Source organism: Notolepis coatsorum, assembly GCF_963971535.1.
Source record: "Notolepis coatsorum genome assembly, chromosome: 20".
Taxonomy (NCBI): domain Eukaryota; kingdom Metazoa; phylum Chordata; class Actinopteri; order Aulopiformes; family Paralepididae; genus Notolepis; species Notolepis coatsorum.
This window is the reverse complement of record NC_140184.1, coordinates 29,241,608-29,260,380: the sequence shown is the minus strand read 5'-3', so window position 1 is coordinate 29,260,380 and position 18,773 is coordinate 29,241,608. Positions and strand designations below refer to the sequence as shown.

Sequence of the window (18,773 nt, the reverse complement as noted above, 5' to 3'; positions counted from 1 at the left end):
TATTTAACATCTCGCCATGTTACATTGAACACACGGTAACTCCTTATTAAACACAATCACTTCTCATTATGCTGCAGCAAGGCCCTCTTTTAGTACAGTACCAAATTACAAAGGAATAATAAATGAGAGGCCTGAATGAACATAAAAACCATCAGGCATCGGTTTCCAACTGTTTGCACAATGTAACTTGAAGTTTAATTATAATTTCTATAGCACTCTATGAACATAACTAATGGTTTTATTACAATAAGAGCTTTAGATCTTGTATTGAAATATTCCTAATGGATCTTAGCACAGTTCAATACACGTCTGTCTTCCAGTCGGGGCTGAATATATCGTTTTGTCAGTTGAACAATGGAGGCCAAATTGAGGCTTTTAGTGTTTCTATTTATGGCGTCTGCTCTCTTTCTTTCCCCTACGAAGTAATGACTGCTCATAAAAGCTTATCAGTTACTTAAGATGTAAACCCCTCCCTTTTAACTAACCTACTCACTGCAACAAACAACAACAAAAAAACCAAGGCTGTACACAGGTAACATGCCATTCTTTATTTCCTGGGTTTGGCTAGTTTGACGTTCTGGGTCATTCAGCAAGTAGACGGCGCCATGTTTCATTTCCATTCCCCACATCACTCATCTTTTTCTTTTTTAAAGATTTGGAGAAATGAGTGCCGAGTGTCCAGAAGGAATTTGAGAACTGCAGTCTTATTTTGTGATAAATAAAAGGTTTTCTGGATATTGTGTTTCACACAAGAGCATGTCTTTGGTACTTTCTCCACTTGTGCTCAAATATATCGGTAAAGAAGACTTATCCTCCTTCAGAGATAATGTGACCAGCACACCTCTTCCAGGGCGCTGAATCTAACATGGCAGTTGGAAGCTGAACAATCGCTTTTTCTAACATTTGACGATGACTGTTTCGACTCTTGCACACATGGTTTAGTCATTTTAAATACATGTGATTCAGGTCTCAGTCACTGCACAGTCGGATGGGGTTGTTCCCTATAATACCCAGCTCATACAGGATGGACATGGTGGCGAAGAGGATGTAGCAGAAGAGCGATACAATTCCCAGCTTCCAGTCCAACTTCCATCCATTGACGTGGACGGCCACAAAGAGGAAGACGATGGAGAGGAGGAGCGTGGCCGATATGAAGACCAGCCCAGTGCTGTTGACCTCTACAGGTTTGCTGGTGTCCACGAACACGGTCATGATGAACCAGGGCAGGCCCAGACACAGCATGTCAAACACATTGGAGCCCACAATGTTGGACATGGCCATGTCCGCTTTCCCTAAGGGGGATAGATGAACAGCAGGTTTACTAAAAGAGTACATCTTATTTGCCACATTGATCAAAGTTCAGCTCTGTTGCAGCAGGTTAGACTTTTAATAGAACAAGTGGAGAAGGCACATTTACATTTAGTCATTTAGCTGACGCTTTTATCCAAAGTGAGTCGTGACTTACAAGTTTTGTACGACAAGTCAGTAGGAAGGGTACAACTCTTATCAGCTGAGTAACGATGTTCATCAAAGTCTTAAGACTTGAGTGCTATTGTGTTTAGCGTTTTGTTTTGTTACAATCATATTTCAGTGTTAAAGTCCCTCACTTCTCGAATCCGTTTTGTGTTATTTAGGGGTGTAATGATGGGATTCATTAGGGATTTGTGTTAAAAGTTTTTCATATTACAGAGCTCTAATCATATATCTTATACATCCCCTAGTGCATAGGTGTCAAACTCATGGCCCGTGGGCCAAATGCGGCCCGCCACGTCATTTGATGTGGCCCCCCAAGAGCTCTGGAATTTTTTTTTAAATTTTTTTTTTAAACATTAATCTTGGATTAAAAAATAGCGGCGTTAAAATAATTGTGGGTTAATGCGTTAAAGCTTTAACTTTGACAGCCTTAGTTATTACACATTCTTACACATACATGTATGTTGAACATCTGAGGTATGGATGAAGTAACAAAGGAAAAAAGCCAAAAGCACTTACTCCTCAGACATTCTTTGACAATTTTACAGCCCAAAATACAAAAAAGATCCAGGCGGAATAGGTAACAAAGGGTTGAAGAAATATTGTCTGAACTGTCGGATGCAAACTGGCTGTGTGACATAACCGAGCATCTCGCTCAATTGAATAAGAATCTGTAGGGACGCAAACAAGTCCCACCCAAAACTTGACCAATATAGTTGTGAACTGAGACAACCCTTGTTTTGTTATTTTTGAGTACAGTTACAGTTGTGTGTTCATGCAGACTCATAATAGCGATTTCATTACGAATTGAAAATGGGGGACCCTGATGTAAACAAGTCGAAAGTCTTTCTCTGGTCTGCATCCCCTTAACAATTGTGTGTATTGAGCTGTACTGTACTGTACCCATTCTGCAATCTGTTAATTAAAGTTAATTAAACTATCTTCCATTAGTTGGATGTATGGCCTCTGCAAGGTTGTGTGCAGCCATTTGTTTTTGTAACATCTGCTACATCTGTCCCACATGTTCTTTGCAGCTCACAGTTGTTAGTTCTGCCCCTCTTGACTGTGACAAAAAGGTTTTGAACAAACTTAATGTCATAGCTTGTATTTGATGATATTCTTCTTTGTTATTTACTTGAATGGTTTGATCATTGATTGATGGAGTAATATGGGGTTCTGATAAACTAAAATTATCTGTTAAAATAACATAAGCTAACATATATTTTTACATCTATGCATATGCAATATGTATAACTTTAATAAGTAATAAATACAGAAACAACATGTTTAACAATATGTAAATGAGTAGCTACATTTATTTGACATAACATTAACATTTATACAGTCTTTGGCCCTTTGAGGGCAACCATAATGCTGATGTGGCCCTCTGTGAAAATGAGTTTGACACCCCTGCCCTAGTGTGTGTACCTCTCCTCTAGCAGACTGTGTGTATATTAGGGGTGTAAAGCTATACGTATCCGTACCGAACCGTTTCAGTGTGTACCGTACCGAACGCCTGTGTAGTGTACCGAACGAATACAACGGTATGTTAACCACTAACGACCGCCCACGGGGGCTGTTTTTTTCACGATCTAATATAATTATAATAATAATAATAATTACAAGTTGATTATTAATTTCAATATAGAATATTCGTTGACAGCCCCCGACAATTGACAATTAGTTACTGCACACTACATCACCCCTGAGTGGAACATGGAAAGCCAAACTTTCCCCCACTGTACCGAAAAGAAACTCATACCGAACCTTGACTTCAAAACCGAGGTACGTACCGTACCGTGGTTTTTGTGTACCATTACACCCCTAGTGTATATACATCTCTCCTCCTCTATCAGACTGTGTGTATATACCTCTCTCCTCTAGCAGACTGTGGGCTAGATCAAGGCCAGATTAAGACTTCAGAGGCCCCTGGGCCAGATTCTTGTGGAGGCCCCCCCACACACACATACACGTGCACGCATGCACAGTGGCGTTTTATATGTCACTTTAAAAAATATATAGAATATTTAGAAGTGGTGGGCTCTGAGGGCCAAGCTAAAAGGACTTTGATCACCCCTGCCCACTTTGACAACCTAGGATGGCTTAGAGTAGACGACGGAGTACAGCAACTTGCAATGGGCCTGGTCTACAAGATACACTACGCGACCAAGGTACCCATGTACATGTCAAAATACTTCCCAAAGGTCAGTGAATACCACGATCACAACACCAGAGGGAGCTCCACAAATCATGTTAAACCCAGATTCGGCTCTAACAAGGGACTAAACACGTTTCGCAATTATGCCACATCAATGTGGAACGCCCTACCCAAAGCTGTAAAGGAATGTGAATCACTACCCACTTTCAAAAACTCTCAAAGAACACCTGACGGGGTGAAAAAAGTAGAGATAGTTGGTATGCTTTGCCGAAGTAACGCGCTCTTTCTGTCCCTTTCCTGTTTAGATTTTAACTTGGCAGCTCCGCTTTCCCACCGTTTAACTTTTTTATCCATGTTTTTTTAGTGTCATATGGTCATACAGTACTACTCGAGTCTTAGCCTACTTGATCAACTTGCAATTCTCGCGATCAGTGGTCACCTGACCTGACAGTGACCCCTGGACCTGGACGTCAGTGTCACGTAGACTCAACGTCTCTCACCCCTCATTATCAAACAATCAATCATATTTTTATTTGCAATACAATTTTTTTTTTAAATAGACAGAGAAGAGATGAGATGATACTAGTAGTCACTATAGATACTGTGAAAGTAAACGCTGGATGAGGATCTGATTATATATATATATTTTTTCGTATCTCTTTTATTTATTTTACTAGTGTGTAGTGGAGGCCCCTAGTCGTGTTATTTCTAAACCTAGCCGCATTTCTGGCAAGACGCTCTCGGATTGGCCGACGCCTGTTTCTACACTGGTTAAGCTTAGGCACTCTTTCGAAGTTGGTTAAGGTTAGAGTTTGTCTTAGAGCGTGACGGCAAGTTCTTTCGACGGTTAAGCTTAGGCACTCTTTCGAAGTTGGTTAGAGTTTGTCTTAGAGCATGGCGATAGAACGCCAGGTAGTTTGCAGGCTGTTCGACGCGGTAATGGGCAAAGACACAGCTCGTCACGCGATTGGGCAAACATGTCAGTGGCCAATCAGAGAGCGTCTGCCAGAAATGCGGCTAGGTTTAGAAATAATGCCCCCTAGTCACTATAGGGAGCTCGATGATATCCGCTATCAGCACCGGCGGGTCTCTGCTGTCTGTCATGAATAATGATCCCAATCTGCCTTATTCGTGTCGGGGCTGTGTCTATTATTTTACCAACGGATTTCCAGTTCCGCGTTCGCGTTCTGCGATCTGATTGGCCACTGACGTTTCTTAGGCGACTTTTTCGAAGTTGGTTAAGGTTAGAGTATGGAATCAGGGCTGGTGTTCTATCGCCCTGCTCTAAGACAAACTCTAACCTTAACCAACTTCTAAAGAGTGCCTAAGCTTAACCGGTGAAAGAAAGAGGCGTCACACGATTGGCGCTACCAGAAACGTCAGTGGCCAATCAGAGCGCAGAACGCGAACGTGGAACTGGAAATCCGTTGGTAAAAGTATTCAGGCGTCGGGGCTGGGATGTGGAGATGCAAGTTTTTACTTTTTATTGCTGTTTTTACCTCAAATGGAAAACCTCACTCTTATGAAGAGGAGAAAAAATACTCAAGATTAGCCACTTGCAGACGGCAGGGTGTACTGTATACGTACTGTATATTTTAGTTGATGAAATATTTTTGTTGACTAAATATTTTAGTTGATGAAATATGTTTTCATTTCAGTGTCACAGTATGACATCGATCTCCAAAATATTAAAAATAAAAGTTAAAAAAATAATAATTATTATTTGGGGCCTCTAGTGACGAGGGGCCTCCAAAAGGCCTCGAGTGACGAGGGGCCTCCAAAGAAATAAAAAATAAAAGTTAAAAAAATAATAATAATAATAATTTGGGGCCTCTTGTGACGAGGGGCCTCCAAAAGGCCTCTAGTGACGAGGGGCCTCAAAAAAAATTAAAGTAAAAAGAAAATAAATAAAAATGTGGGGCCTCTAAACTTTTATTTTTATTTTTATTTTTTTTTCAGGCCCCTCGTCACTAGAGGCCCACGGGCCGCGGCCCGGACGGCCCGGTCGTTAATCCGGCCCTGGGCTAGATCCACAAAGAAGTAGTGCTGTCTTCTGACCATGTGCCATTGAGCAAGGCGCTTGGCAGCCTACTGCTTCATTGAAGACTGCAGGGCAGCTCCCAGGTATGTATATCTCAGTCAACCTACCCTATAAAAGGTTCAAATAATAAACAGTTCTTCCACCCAGTCAAATCTGACAAGGCAAAAGAAGGACCTTAATTTTCTTGATGAGCATAATAACAAAATGACTGCTTCATCTATGACTGCTCCATTAACTTAAATTAAGTATGGTTACCATTTTCGGGATTCTCCGATTTTACATAAAGGGCTCCTTTAATCTGTTCAGTCCCTAAGGGTGTTACCTTCTCTGGCCACCATCACGCTGGCTATGGTGTCGGGTATACTGGTCCCAGCGGCCAGCAGAGTCAGTCCCATCACGGTGTCTGGGATGCCAAGTGTCTCCCCTGCATAGACACAACGGACACAATCAGATCAGTGGTGCCACCTTCAAATAGTAGGCACTGTTGGTAGGAAGATGAAATGAGACAATTTATGAATACTAATCTAAAAGCATAGATATCAGATTTGACCAGAAACACAATATAGCAGTCAAGGAGGGTAGGGAAGAACAGAAATTCTTCATCATTCTGGTGTGGTAGTTAATACACTTGCCGCATCTCAGTATAAGTTCTGTATCATTAGGCCCTAGTTATCTACCCACCATTAAAGAAAGGTTTTTAAATGAACCCTTCACTTCTTGCCCCGTGCTGTTCATCTATTCTCTGCATGAGCATCATGCTTGTGTTGCTGATGGTACACCAGAGATGTTGGGGAACACTACAACACTATTCAGCATTATCTCCCAAAGGGCTGGGATTGACCTGCTCTGTCCCGTGCCTGCCCCTTCATAAGGCCCACTCTTTCACTGTTCTCTCATGAGCCTTTCTGACGACTATGGGATAATAAATCCCATTATACTGCAGTAGGATCTACTACCATCACATGATGGAGCTGAGTTCTGATTCATGGCTTCCTCCTCTGATGCAGTTTGGAAGGTAAGCTGTTCTGGGAACTGCCTATTGGCTATTCAGTACGTGCTTTGGCTCACATGACTGTTGCCTTGGGGGTGAAGTAGGCCCTAATCCTAGAACCGATTGACCTCTAAAAGGTTATGGTAGTGTTATGTGGTCCAGTTATGCTACTCTGATTACGTCCTGTTGAAGTTGGCAGGCTTCAAGTTTGAAAGTATCTTATCTTTCATACATCTTTGCCATGTTTCCCCCTGCAAAATCATTTTCTTCAAGTATTTAATAACTGATGGTTTCAGATAAATGTAGTGGAGTAAAAGTAAAAAAGTTCCCTAAAATCGAAATACTCAAGTAAAGTACAGGTACCTCCAATTTGTACTTATGTACAGTACCTGAGTAAAAATACTTCTTGACTTTCCACCACTGCTAATCCTACGGTGGTTGGCAGGGCTGATATGTGCACATGGTCCACTAGATCTACACTACACTAACCCCCTTCTGACCCCCACTTCTCTTTCCAGGACAATGGCATGTCAGGAATTAGCCAGCAGACCAACATGTGATTTTGCTCTGCATCATCATACATTTTCTCACAAGTTTCAAACTCATAATCTGTGAGTGAAGTTCCATAACATTGTGTCTGACTGATTTATACCAAATCACAACTGAATTATAGATAAAAGACATGTTATGCGTTCCTCTTCAGAGGAAGCTTCAGATAAAGGTTGAGCTCATGATGGGGAAAGAAAAACATACAGCTTACACATTTCATGGTCATGCCAGGTTTAGATATGAGGCCCATTACACTATTACCTTTAAAACCAGAGTGGCAATACATTCAAAAAGTAATATGTGATTGACATAATCCCAGAATTCTTCATGCAAATGGTGTATTTACCAACTATGGTGACCATCCACAGCAAATGGTGTATTTACCAACTATGGTGACCATCCACACCAACACATATGTGAAGGCTGAGATCCAGACAGCTGACATGAGGAAGGTTATCATGAACCACCGCTTCCAGAACCTTCTCCTGCAGTCCGGGATGGTCAAGAATAGCAGAAGGATGGCTGGGAGAGACAGGACCCAGATAATCCGCTTCAGGTCGTGCTCCGGCATTGCAAACACACTTTTACACTCTAAGACAGAGACAGAAAGACAGGTAGCAATGTTACCTCTACTTTCTCAACCTGTTGAGAAAACTCTGAATGTCTGTGCTGTGCTAGGCAGTGTGAGCAGCATGGGCAGCATGGGCCTTCACCATACAAACCCCTCTTCCAGACATCAGTGGAACGTTTTCATGTATAGCACACAATATTTTGTACTATTTTTTTCTTTTTCTACATCAGTAGGCCTATTGCAAATCATGATCATGGCCAATACCACAGTTCTCTCCATAAACATATCTAATTAGTAATTACGCATGTGTACGCACACACACACCAATATTTTTCAGGATTGTGGTCATAGTGGCCGTTTTGAAGACGGAGGAAATTCCTAACATTGCACAGCAGCTGGCATTGTGAGACCACTTGAGGATCCATCTTGTCAGGCTTCAAGTTATGCGCTCGTGCCTAAACCACAGTGGTTCGGACCAACCAGTGTCCTTTGAGGAACTAAGGGCAAAGGTGCCTTTTTTTTTTATTTTTTTTTAAGTGCCAGCCCTATTCCAAACCGTTTCAAAGGACAGACCATCTGGCGGGTTAGACAATTCCATGGGACAGGGAGGTAGGGGCATAGGGAAGGGAGGCATGTCTTCAGGGGCTTTTGTTTTCTGGTATGTGCAAAACGATTAGTCCGCTTTATTCAGTAGACTAGACTTAGTGCAAGGCAGCACATATGCATGATCTAGTTCAGGCGTTCTCAAACTTTTTCATACCGTGACCCCATTTTATTTAGGACTTTTTTTGGGGACCCCACATTAATGTATCGTGTAATTTCAAAGTGTAATTAAGGAATATCAAAATAAAAGCACACGTTGTTGAACTTGATCATGCATATTTATTAGAAAATGTAATTACAGCACTATGTTATCAATACACATTTATAAAACTAGGCATATTTAGCCAAAATATGTTGCCAGAACATTTTTTTTATTTCTTTTTCTTTTTTTCTTTACTTTCCAATGCAGTCACCTACCCGCGACCCCAATTTGGGTCACGACTCGTAGTTTGAGAACCACTGATCTAGTTGAACTGAGATTATCAGTTGACAAGTATCTGCCTTATCTGTGTGAACAGGGAGAGAGCGAGTGTGGGGAGACGGTCCATGTTGCTTCGATGTGTTGGATTTCTGTTGAAATCTATGATTTTCATCTCACTGCCACTTTACTGCCATTATTGTATTCTACTGCCATTATTTATCAGTTATACTTACTATGTACCACTGCTGCTAAAAAAATTATTTGCACTAAGTTCTCTTTTACCTCCTACATTTATTTCAATCATACATTCATTTTTTAACCACTGTTTATACTGTATATATATAATCCTGTATAGTGTATGTAGCCTACATCGTGTTCCATATGTTACTTATTTTTATAGTGTCCTATATGTTACTTTATGTTTATATTAGATCTTTTATTTTTATTTTTTATATATATATACACCGTGGGAAGGGGGAAATGTAATTTAATTTCTCTGTCTTGCACATTATGAGAAGTGACAATAAAGCTGACTTTGAACTTTGATGATTGTATTCACCTCTGCATAGAGTATTAGACCTATTGCAGAGGAGCACATTTGTTTATTCAAAGACATTTTAACAGGCTATACATGGCACAACCTGCCATCACTGGAGCCATAGAAAACAGAGATCAACTCATAGAATACATTATAAACAAACCTACATTTTCAAATTCACAGTTCACATAATTATTGTGTGTTTCGTGTTCATTTCTGTGCATGTCATCTAGTCTGCGTGGCAAAAGCAAGTCTTGTGTGCAGGGGTCCAATCTGGAATGATACCAGGGGCGGCTTAGAGGGAACATTGGTCAGCGAGACAGACAGACAGACAGACAGACAGACAGACAGACAGACATGTACTTGATAGACCTCTCAGTGTCACCTCAGTGTATTAGTTATAATGGGTACATAGCAGGGCACAGCATCTCAAGCTGAACACATCCATGTCCAAAATAGTGAAGAACTGTGCACACCACTACTGCATAATATGTATGAGCTCTATAGACAACAAATTGACAACATAAACATTCTAAATGGACTACATTTGATTTCCTGTCAGCGGCTGGTGTTAGTGAACACGGCAAGAGGATATTAACTGCAGTCCAAGCTGTTCCCTAGCAACGTAGCTCCATTGTCACTGTTTATATCTACCTTCAGGAGTGTCATTGAGGCTGTGCAGGCTGAGGGACAGGTGTGAGTAGCCAGAGTCACCCTGGAAGATTCCACTGTCTGTCCTGGAGCCTCTGTGGACTCTCAAACCGGTGCCATCGCTCCAGCCAATCAGAGCCTGTGTCTCAGTGCGCTCCCCATCGCCCTTACCCAGACAGGTGCAGGCGCAGCATGGGCTGAACTTCCTCAGGACAAACTCACTGATTTGCAGATCGAAACATAGAACCAATATGTAGACGCCGTACACCAACAGCAGACAGGCCGAGTCGTACCTGAAAATCAAATGAACTGTCAACAAAAGAAGTGCTACGTGTCTTAAGAAAAATATGGTGCTTTTGGCATACATCCTGACTCAAGAAACAAGACAAAGTATGTCTAGGTGGACATTTAGAGCAAAATAATTTGCAACACTGCTTATTAGCTGTGACCAAGCAGCTAGTATAAGTCGATCTGTCGGTATGTCGGTTGGGACAGTGAATGGAGCTCTAAGTTGGGTGGCATTCCCCTTTAAATTTGAATCTTTGACACCTGGCCATGGTATGAGTGGCATAATGCCCTGGGAGGTGTACATTATCAGAGTTCAACATGTTGTAATGCCCTGGGAGGTGTACATTATCAGAGTTCAACATGTTGTAATGTCCTGGGAGGTGTACATTATCAGAGTTCAACATGTTGTAATGTCCTGGGAGGTGTACATTATCAGAGTTCAACATGTTGTAATGCCCTGGGAGGTGTACATTATCAGAGTTCAACATGTTGTAATGTCCTGGGAGGTGTACATTATCAGAGTTCAACATGTTGTAATGCCCTGGGAGGTGTACATTATCAGAGTTCAACATGTTGTAATGTCCTGGGAGGTGTACATTATCAGAGTTCAACATGTTGTAATGTCCTGGGAGGTGTACATTATCAGAGTTCAACATGTTGTAATGTCCTGGGAGGTGTACATTATCAGAGTTCAAGATGTTGTAATGTCCTGGGAGGTGTACATTATCAGAGTGTAATGATGTACACCTAGTCTCATCATGTACACCTCACCTCATCATGTACACCTCACCTCATCATGTACACCTCACCTCATCATGTACACCTCACCTCATCATGTACACCTCACCTCATCATGTACACCTCACCTCATCATGTACACCTCACCTCATCATGTACACCTCACCTCATCATGTACACCTCATCATGTACACCTCACCTCATCATGTACACCTCACCTCATCATGTACACCTCATCATGTACACCTCACCTCATCATGTACACCTCATCATGTACACCTCGTCTCATCATGTACACCTCATCATGTACACCTCGTCTCATCATGTACACCTCATCATGTACACCTCGTCTCATCATGTACACCTCACTCGCAGTGCAATGACCAATACGGAAGGAATTCAATCTTGAAAGCGTATCATGGTGGAAGCCTTTGTACTGTCATTTATGACTTGACTATTGCACTGTTTTATTGTACTGCATTGAGGATGTGTTTTGTTTATGATGTTCTAGTTTCCTCTTCTGTCCTCACAGTAAAGGCACACTACAAAGTGTAGTATATTATTTTGTTTTACACCTGGCTTAGTACAGTAGCCATGCACTGTACGAGGTCATGTAAACATTATACCTGTGAGCAATCAGTGCACACACACACACACACACGCACACACACACACACGCACACACACACACACACACACACACACACACACACACACACACACACACACACACACACACACACAGACACACACACACACACACACACAGACACACACACACACACACACACACACACACACACACACACACACACTCACCAGTACACTTTGCTATCAGCGATGATGGCAATAACAGCAGAGACGCTGATGGCATATGCCAGGCAATCCCTGAATAGGGGCCAACAGCTCAGCCGACCCGCCTTAAAGAGAGGGGCATTTTATGGTTTATCGCTCACATAATACGACAGCCACAATGATCCTTCCGCCTTGACCTAAAAAAAAGGCTCTGCTGTAATGGATGGTTGGCTGAAAGTTGGATAATCTCTCAGAATATTGTATGTGTGTGTATGTGTGTGTGTGTGTGTGTGTTCCTATACATACCGCAGAGGCCAAGAGTCCACATGCACCACAGATTCCCAGGAGGTTGTACACGGCTGATCCTACTATGGTGCTCACCCCAATGTCTCCTTTTGTCACAAAAACACCTGACAAACACAATGTGACTCGGCTCGCATGAAAACAGCAGTGATATGTAGACGATGTTTCTGAGGTAACGATACTACATAAAATATATATATATATGTAAAGGCTGACAAGACACATTTGAACAAGGAGCTGACAAGAAGAAACCTTAGTAAAAAAAAAAAAGAGAAAATAAATTAACAGTCTCTTTGTGTTTTCACATGGTAGTGAGTAGAAGTGTACCGATAGTCCGATACCAATATCAGTATCAGGTATACTGGCCCAATACCAAGCTAAAATACTCTGCATTGACAGTTCATTAACAAGAACTGATACTAGCACAGTGGTAATTAATAATAATGAAAGGATTATCAATCAGTTACATTATAAAATGAAATAGGGGCTCTGCGTTTGGTTGCTGTAAAAAAAGTGTCATTATCAAGTCAAGTATCGGTAGGCCTACTCAGTATCGGTGAGTACCTTCATCTTCATGGGCATGAAGACAATAACAACAAAGGTGATTGGTGCCATCATAGTTCGGCACACCTTCTTATAGTAACTATGAAGAACCATATAAGCTATTTAAAAAACAACAACATTGAACAGCCCCTGAAATTGCAGTTATAAAAGGTGTGAATGTCACCTGAAAGTAAAACTCTTATCTTTTATAGAGAGGGCAGTCCAATCCCAGGGGATTTAACGCAAGTCCAGGTGTGGTCTTACCCACTACACCATTTCTGAGATCCACCTCTGTTATCTTTAACTATGAATGTACACAACAGCACAACTTCCAGTCTTTTCATAATTCAAAAACATCAACTTCTAAAAAGATTTAAGAAAATAAAAAATGGTTATTCTAATACATGAACGCATTATTACCCAGAAAGGCTGTGACCAGTTCTGGTGCAGAACTCCCAGCAGCCATAAACGTTGCTCCAGCGACATCTTGAGACAGTCCCAGGCCTAGGACGGACAGGAGAAACCAGACATGACGTAATAGTTAATAGCGGAAGTACAACGCACAACTTCTACTTAAAGGGGAATATGACTCAATTTAAGAATTCATAGCCCATTCTCTAATCTGCAAGATCCACATTTTTGTTTGTTTTGGCAACATCTATTGGTGATAAGCGATCAGTGCTGTTGCACTTTTGTTGAACTGTATTGACTTGCTTTCCATCTTGAAAACCCATGCTAACTACTGAGTCAGTCCTCTGACAGTCCTTTTCCAAGGAATGTCCTACCAGACATCAGTGTTTAGAACAGGAATGTCCTACCAGACATCAGTGTTTAGAACAGATATGTCCTACCAGACATCAGTGTTTAGAACAGGAATGTCCTACCAGACATCAGTGTTTAGAACAGATATGTCCTAGTCAAGTTCTTTAATAGTTGTCATACAGAAGTACAGAATACTTTCATACAAAATGCTTCTTACTGTTACGCTCCAGGGACTGTGCTAGACAAGATAGTATCAAATAACATAATAACATAATATAGCATGAATTTAGAAGAAGAAAAATGAGGTCACAGTGTTCGGTATAGACATATGTACAATGTTCTGAGTTACCATATAATATACAATACACAATACTATGCAGTGTACTAATGTACAGTACTATCTAGTGCAAAGCAGAAATGGGATGAGGTACAATTTTAGGTACAATTTACAGTAAGGTGTACGAGTTGTAGTGCAATCCTTCATCCATAAATATAAAGTGTGGGGAGTGGGTGCTACAGTGTGTTTGTTTAAGTGGGTGTGTGCTATAAAGTGTGTGGAGTGGGTGCTACAGTGTGTCCTACCAGACATCAGTGTTTAGAACAGGAATGTCCTACCAGACATCAGTGTTTAGAACAGATATGTCCTACCAGACATCAGTGTCCTACCAGACATCAGTGTTTAGAACAGATATGTCCTACCAGACATCAGTGTTTAGAACAGATATGTCCTACCAGAAAAAGTGGAGAACATCCGCATCTCCTTCTCCCAACCCCCACCCATTCCAAATGCTGAATCAAGAACCTCATCCTTCACTCTGTCATCTTTCTCACCCATTACAGAAGCCGAGACCCTGACACTGGTAACGTCGAACCGTCCGACTACATGCCAGCTGGACCGGCTACCCTCCCCACTCCTCCAGACCATAGCACCAGACATCCTCCCATTCCTAACTGCAACCATCAACTCCTCACTCAACTCGGGGGTGGTCCCCACCTCCCTAAAACAAGCCAGAGTCACGCCCCTCATAAAAAAACCATCCCTGAACCCTACCGTCATAGGCAACTACCGTCCTGTCTCTTCTCTCCTTCCTTTCTAAAACACTTGAACGTGCTGTATCCAACCAACTTCCTCTTACAGAATGACCTCCTAGCCCTAGACCCTAATCAGTCAGGCTTCAGGACTGGTCACTCCACAGAGACAGCCCTCATTGCGGTCACAGAGGCACTTCACTTAGGAAAAGCGAAAGGCCTCTGCTCTGTCCTGATTCTCCTAGATCTATCTGCAGCCTTCGACACAGTCAACCACCAGATCCTCCTCGCGGCCCTCGCAGGAATGGGAGTGGCTGGCTCTGCGCTGACATGGCTGTCATCATACCTCAATGACCGCTCCTACCAAGTGTCATGGAGAGGGACCCTGTCGGCCACCCGCCCCCTGCGGACGGGTGTCCCCCAGGGCTGGGTTTTAGGACCTCTTCTCTTCTCCCTCTACACTAAATCACTGGGTAACATTATCACGTCTCATGGCTTCTCCTACCATTGTTATGCCGACGATACTCAACTCTTCCTCTCCTTTCCTCCCTCAGATATCCACGTCTCTGAGCGGATCTCGGCCTGTCTGTCTGACATCTCCGCCTGGATGACGACCAACCACCTCAAACTGAACCTAAGCAAAACAGAATTGCTCCACCTGCCGGCCAAATCCTCCCCCCTGACCTTTCCATCACAGTCGAGAATGCAGCTGTGACCGTGTCCCCGACCGCCAAGAACCTTGGTGTTGTCCTCGACGACCAGTTGAACTTCTCTGCTCACATCGCAGCGACAACCAGAACCTGCCGATTCCTCTGAGCAACGTCAGAAGGATCCGCCCCTTCCTGACAAAAGAAGCCACCCAACTCCTCGTCCAATCAACAGTCATCTCCCGCCTCAACTACTGCAACGCACTGCTCGCTGGCCTCCCGGCCGCCTGTACGTTAATGCCAAGCAAGCAGTGCAAAAATGCTTCCGCATTCGTCACCGCACGCTAGTGCGGTAAAGCGCCCTTCTTTTCAGACAAATGCTACCGTGCGTGCACCGGCGGCGGCGTGCTCGCTCAGGTGCGTGCGTGCGCCGGCGTGCTCGCGCGAGGTGCCCGCGCATGCGCCTTGGTTCGACACGAGCGGAGCTCAATATATATAAGTCACCGCCCCTTATTCAGTATCTAGCAATAGCTCAATTGGCAAGGACACATGGCTGTGGATCCTATGGCTTGTTTGCTGGCGAGTTCGAATCCCATCGAAAATATTTTTTAACGTGATTTTTTTTTAACGTGTATTATTTCGCCGGTTAAGGTTAGGCATGGTTAAGGTTAAGGTTAAGGTTAGGCATTGTTTCGGAGTTGGTTAAGGTTAGAACGGTTAAGTTTAGGCGCTGTTAAGGAGCTGGTTAAGGTTAGAGTTTGTCAAAGAGAATGGCAATATAATTTCTATGGTTAAGGTTAGGCATGGTTAAGGTTAAGGTTAAGGTTAGGCATTGTTTCGGAGTTGGTTAAGGTTAGAACGGTTAAGTTTAGGCGTTGTTAAGGAGCTGGTTAAGGTTAGAGTTTGTCAAAGAGAATGGCAGACAGCCTATTTCCGCGCGACCTGGGCGCTGGGCGGCGGAAAATGAAAGGCGCATTACTGCATGCCACTACGGTAAATTTTTGCACTGCTTGCTTGGCATAAAGCTACACGCCTCCCGGCCACTGCCACTAAGCCTCTTCAACTCATTCAGAACGCAGCAGCCCGCCTGATCTCAAACCTACCGAAGTTGGCCCATGTCACCCCAGTTCTTAGGGACCTGCACTGGCTCCCCATTGCTGCACGAATCCGCTTCAAGGCCCTCGACCTAGCATACCGTGCGGCAAAGGGAACCGCTCCCGCCTACCTCCGGTCAATGGTCTCTAACTACACACCCTCAAGACCCCTACGCTCTGCATCTTCTGGCCGCCTCAGACCTACTCCTATCCAAGCTCCGGGAGGGTCATCAAAGAGAAGTCGCCTCTTCTCAGTCCTTGCCCCACAATGGTGGAATGAACTACCCACCCCAGTTAGGACAGCCGAAACACGTCCAATCTTTCGCCGTCGACTAAAGACGCACTTCTTCAACCATTATCTGAATAAAAAAAATAAAAAATAAAAAATCTAACCCTAACTAACCATACTGTCATGCACTTGTCCTAATAAACTAACCTACACTGTAGCACTCAACACTTTGATGAACATTGTTACTCAGCTGATAGAGTTGTGCCCTTCCTGATGGCTTGTCGTACAGAACTTGTAAGTCGCTTTGGATAAAAGCGTCAGCTAAATGACTAAATATAAATATATAAAATATACCAGACATCAGTGTTTAGAACAGATATGTCCTACCAGACATCAGTGTTTAGAACAGGAATGTCCTACCAGACATCAGTGTTTAGAACAGGAATGTCCTACCAGACATCAGTGTTTAGAACAGATATGTCCTACCAGACATCAGTGTTTAGAACAGATATGTCCTACCAGACATCAGTGTTTAGAACAGATATGTCCTACCAGACATCAGTGTTTAGAACAGGAATGCCCTACCAGACATCAGTGTTTAGAACAGATATGTCCTACCAGACATCAGTGTTTAGACAACCAAGAACAGCAAATGTAAAAACATTCATAGACTGGGTATAAAGCACTGTAAAAACACTGGGTATAGGTAGAATCAGCATTTGTGAACATGAACAGCTTCGGTTCTGAAAGAACTCTTTCACTACACATAAAAGGACTTGCATATGATATTTTATATAGACATATGGGTTTGTCCCCATAAACGTCTACTTGCTCACAATTTCTGCTTCCAATATCTTACAGACGAAACACTGTTGTGAGTTGCAGAGACTGAAACGACCAGTGACAAATCAGATAGAGAGAATGTGTAGAGAGAGAGCTGGGCCACTCCAGTCCTGAGTGAAACACATGGAAGGTCACACAAGTGTGAATAATATGTAATGATGAATATGAGCAACACACACACAATATTATATACATCATATTGATAAATGACTTACGTTCGCTGATCACTTCCAGGGATGGCAGAAAGTAATCATCACATATTATTGCAACAGCCAAAAACATGTAGAAAATGATCATGAAATATATAACCAGGCCTCCATCCTTCCTTTCTTGCTCAGTGAAGAAGCCGTCAGGAAACTCAGATGAATGTGGAGAGATGCACTCTGTCTCGTTTTCTGAAATAACAACATATAACTTCTAAATTGAGGGAGAAAAAACACCAAATATCCAGCCTCTTGCTGAATCACATCAATAAGGCTATTGTTTGGCTATTGGTAATTCATGCCAATAAGTCACAAGCATTAGTAGTGCAAACACTGTCACGGTTTCCACAAGCAATTGATTATTCACACTTTGTAACAGCAACATCATAATAACTTACCAAGAGCTCGACGCACTCTCGCAGGACGGCCCTCTTGTGCTGCCGTTGCGGTGAATGACACAAGGTGAACAGTGCAATACAAAACCAACACCAGCCCCAGGAAATAAGGTATAAAATCTTTTCTCTTCTTCTTGTGTGTAATTGCAGCTGTATGCATGGTAATTTGGTTCCAAAACGTTGAAATGTATCACTTATTACAGGGAGTCATGAGACGGGTTCTATAAAAGCCTTAAAAACATCAATATCCTGCGGGTTAAAGGCTGTAAAATCTTCATCTACCACTACACTATGGCTACGAGCTGCAAGAGGGATTACTAGAGAGGAAGGCATCTTTTAAGGTCCGCTCTACCAAGAATGAGAGATCACGAGATGCAGTCATTCCACTTCAGCAGTCTCGAGTCTTGGGTACAAGCCCTCAGGGATGGGGGTCACAGGATAGAGGGATTAATTAAAAGGAATATAAACATAGCCTACACCTATTTGTACCAACCTTTTAGTTGATGTGAGAATGTAGCTCTCACAGGGATCTAACTGAATAGCCTCAAACCACTCTCTTTTCTTTTCAAGTTAATCATAGAAATCCATGAAAATAGGGTATTTTCAAGAAATTAAAACAAAGCAGCCTAACATTCTGGAAATCTACACAGAAAAAAGGTTGGTTCTTTAGTGGTTTGAAATACTATTTAAAGCCTATACTGGCCTACAAAGAACATTTAAGCCCCTGTATGGTTCTTTAGATGTTCTCTGGCTGGTTCCCAATACAACCAGCTCAAACTGGTCTGTTGGATTCATCCACCAGATGAAAATGAGAGAACCAGTTATTTTTAACCTATTTGGTGAGTGTTTTTGTAAACAATAACACATAAACACTCAATTTAACTAATGCTATAGTATTTTTTTAAAGT

General features: G+C 42.5%; 1 protein-coding gene across 1 annotated transcript; it reads right to left on the bottom strand.

Annotated features, from left to right (window-relative positions):
* Positions 1–110: 110 nt before the first annotated feature.
* On the bottom strand, positions 111–18,158 carry slc24a5 (solute carrier family 24 member 5). The gene is made up of 9 exons (XM_084337376.1): positions 17,869–18,158; positions 17,483–17,662; positions 13,084–13,167; positions 12,124–12,227; positions 11,842–11,942; positions 10,000–10,289; positions 7,597–7,803; positions 5,995–6,096; positions 111–1,292 (listed from the first exon to the last, which is right to left on the bottom strand). The coding sequence occupies exons 1-9, from the start codon at positions 18,023–18,025 to the stop codon at positions 970–972; spliced, it is 1,548 nt and encodes a 515-aa protein (XP_084193502.1). The 5' UTR covers positions 18,026–18,158; the 3' UTR covers positions 111–969.
* Positions 18,159–18,773: the final 615 nt, after the last annotated feature.

Coding starts and splice junctions, on each gene's coding strand:
- slc24a5 (XM_084337376.1), bottom strand. CDS start 18,025: ATGCATACAGCTGCAATTACACACAAGAAGAAGAGAAAAGATTTTATA. Junction 11,943..12,123: donor GTGGACTCTTGGCCTCTGCG/GTATGTATAGGA, acceptor CCTCTCTTTAAG/GCGGGTCGGCTGAGCTGTTG. Junction 10,290..11,841: donor GCTGATAGCAAAGTGTACTG/GTGAGTGTGTGT, acceptor TTTGATTTTCAG/GTACGACTCGGCCTGTCTGC.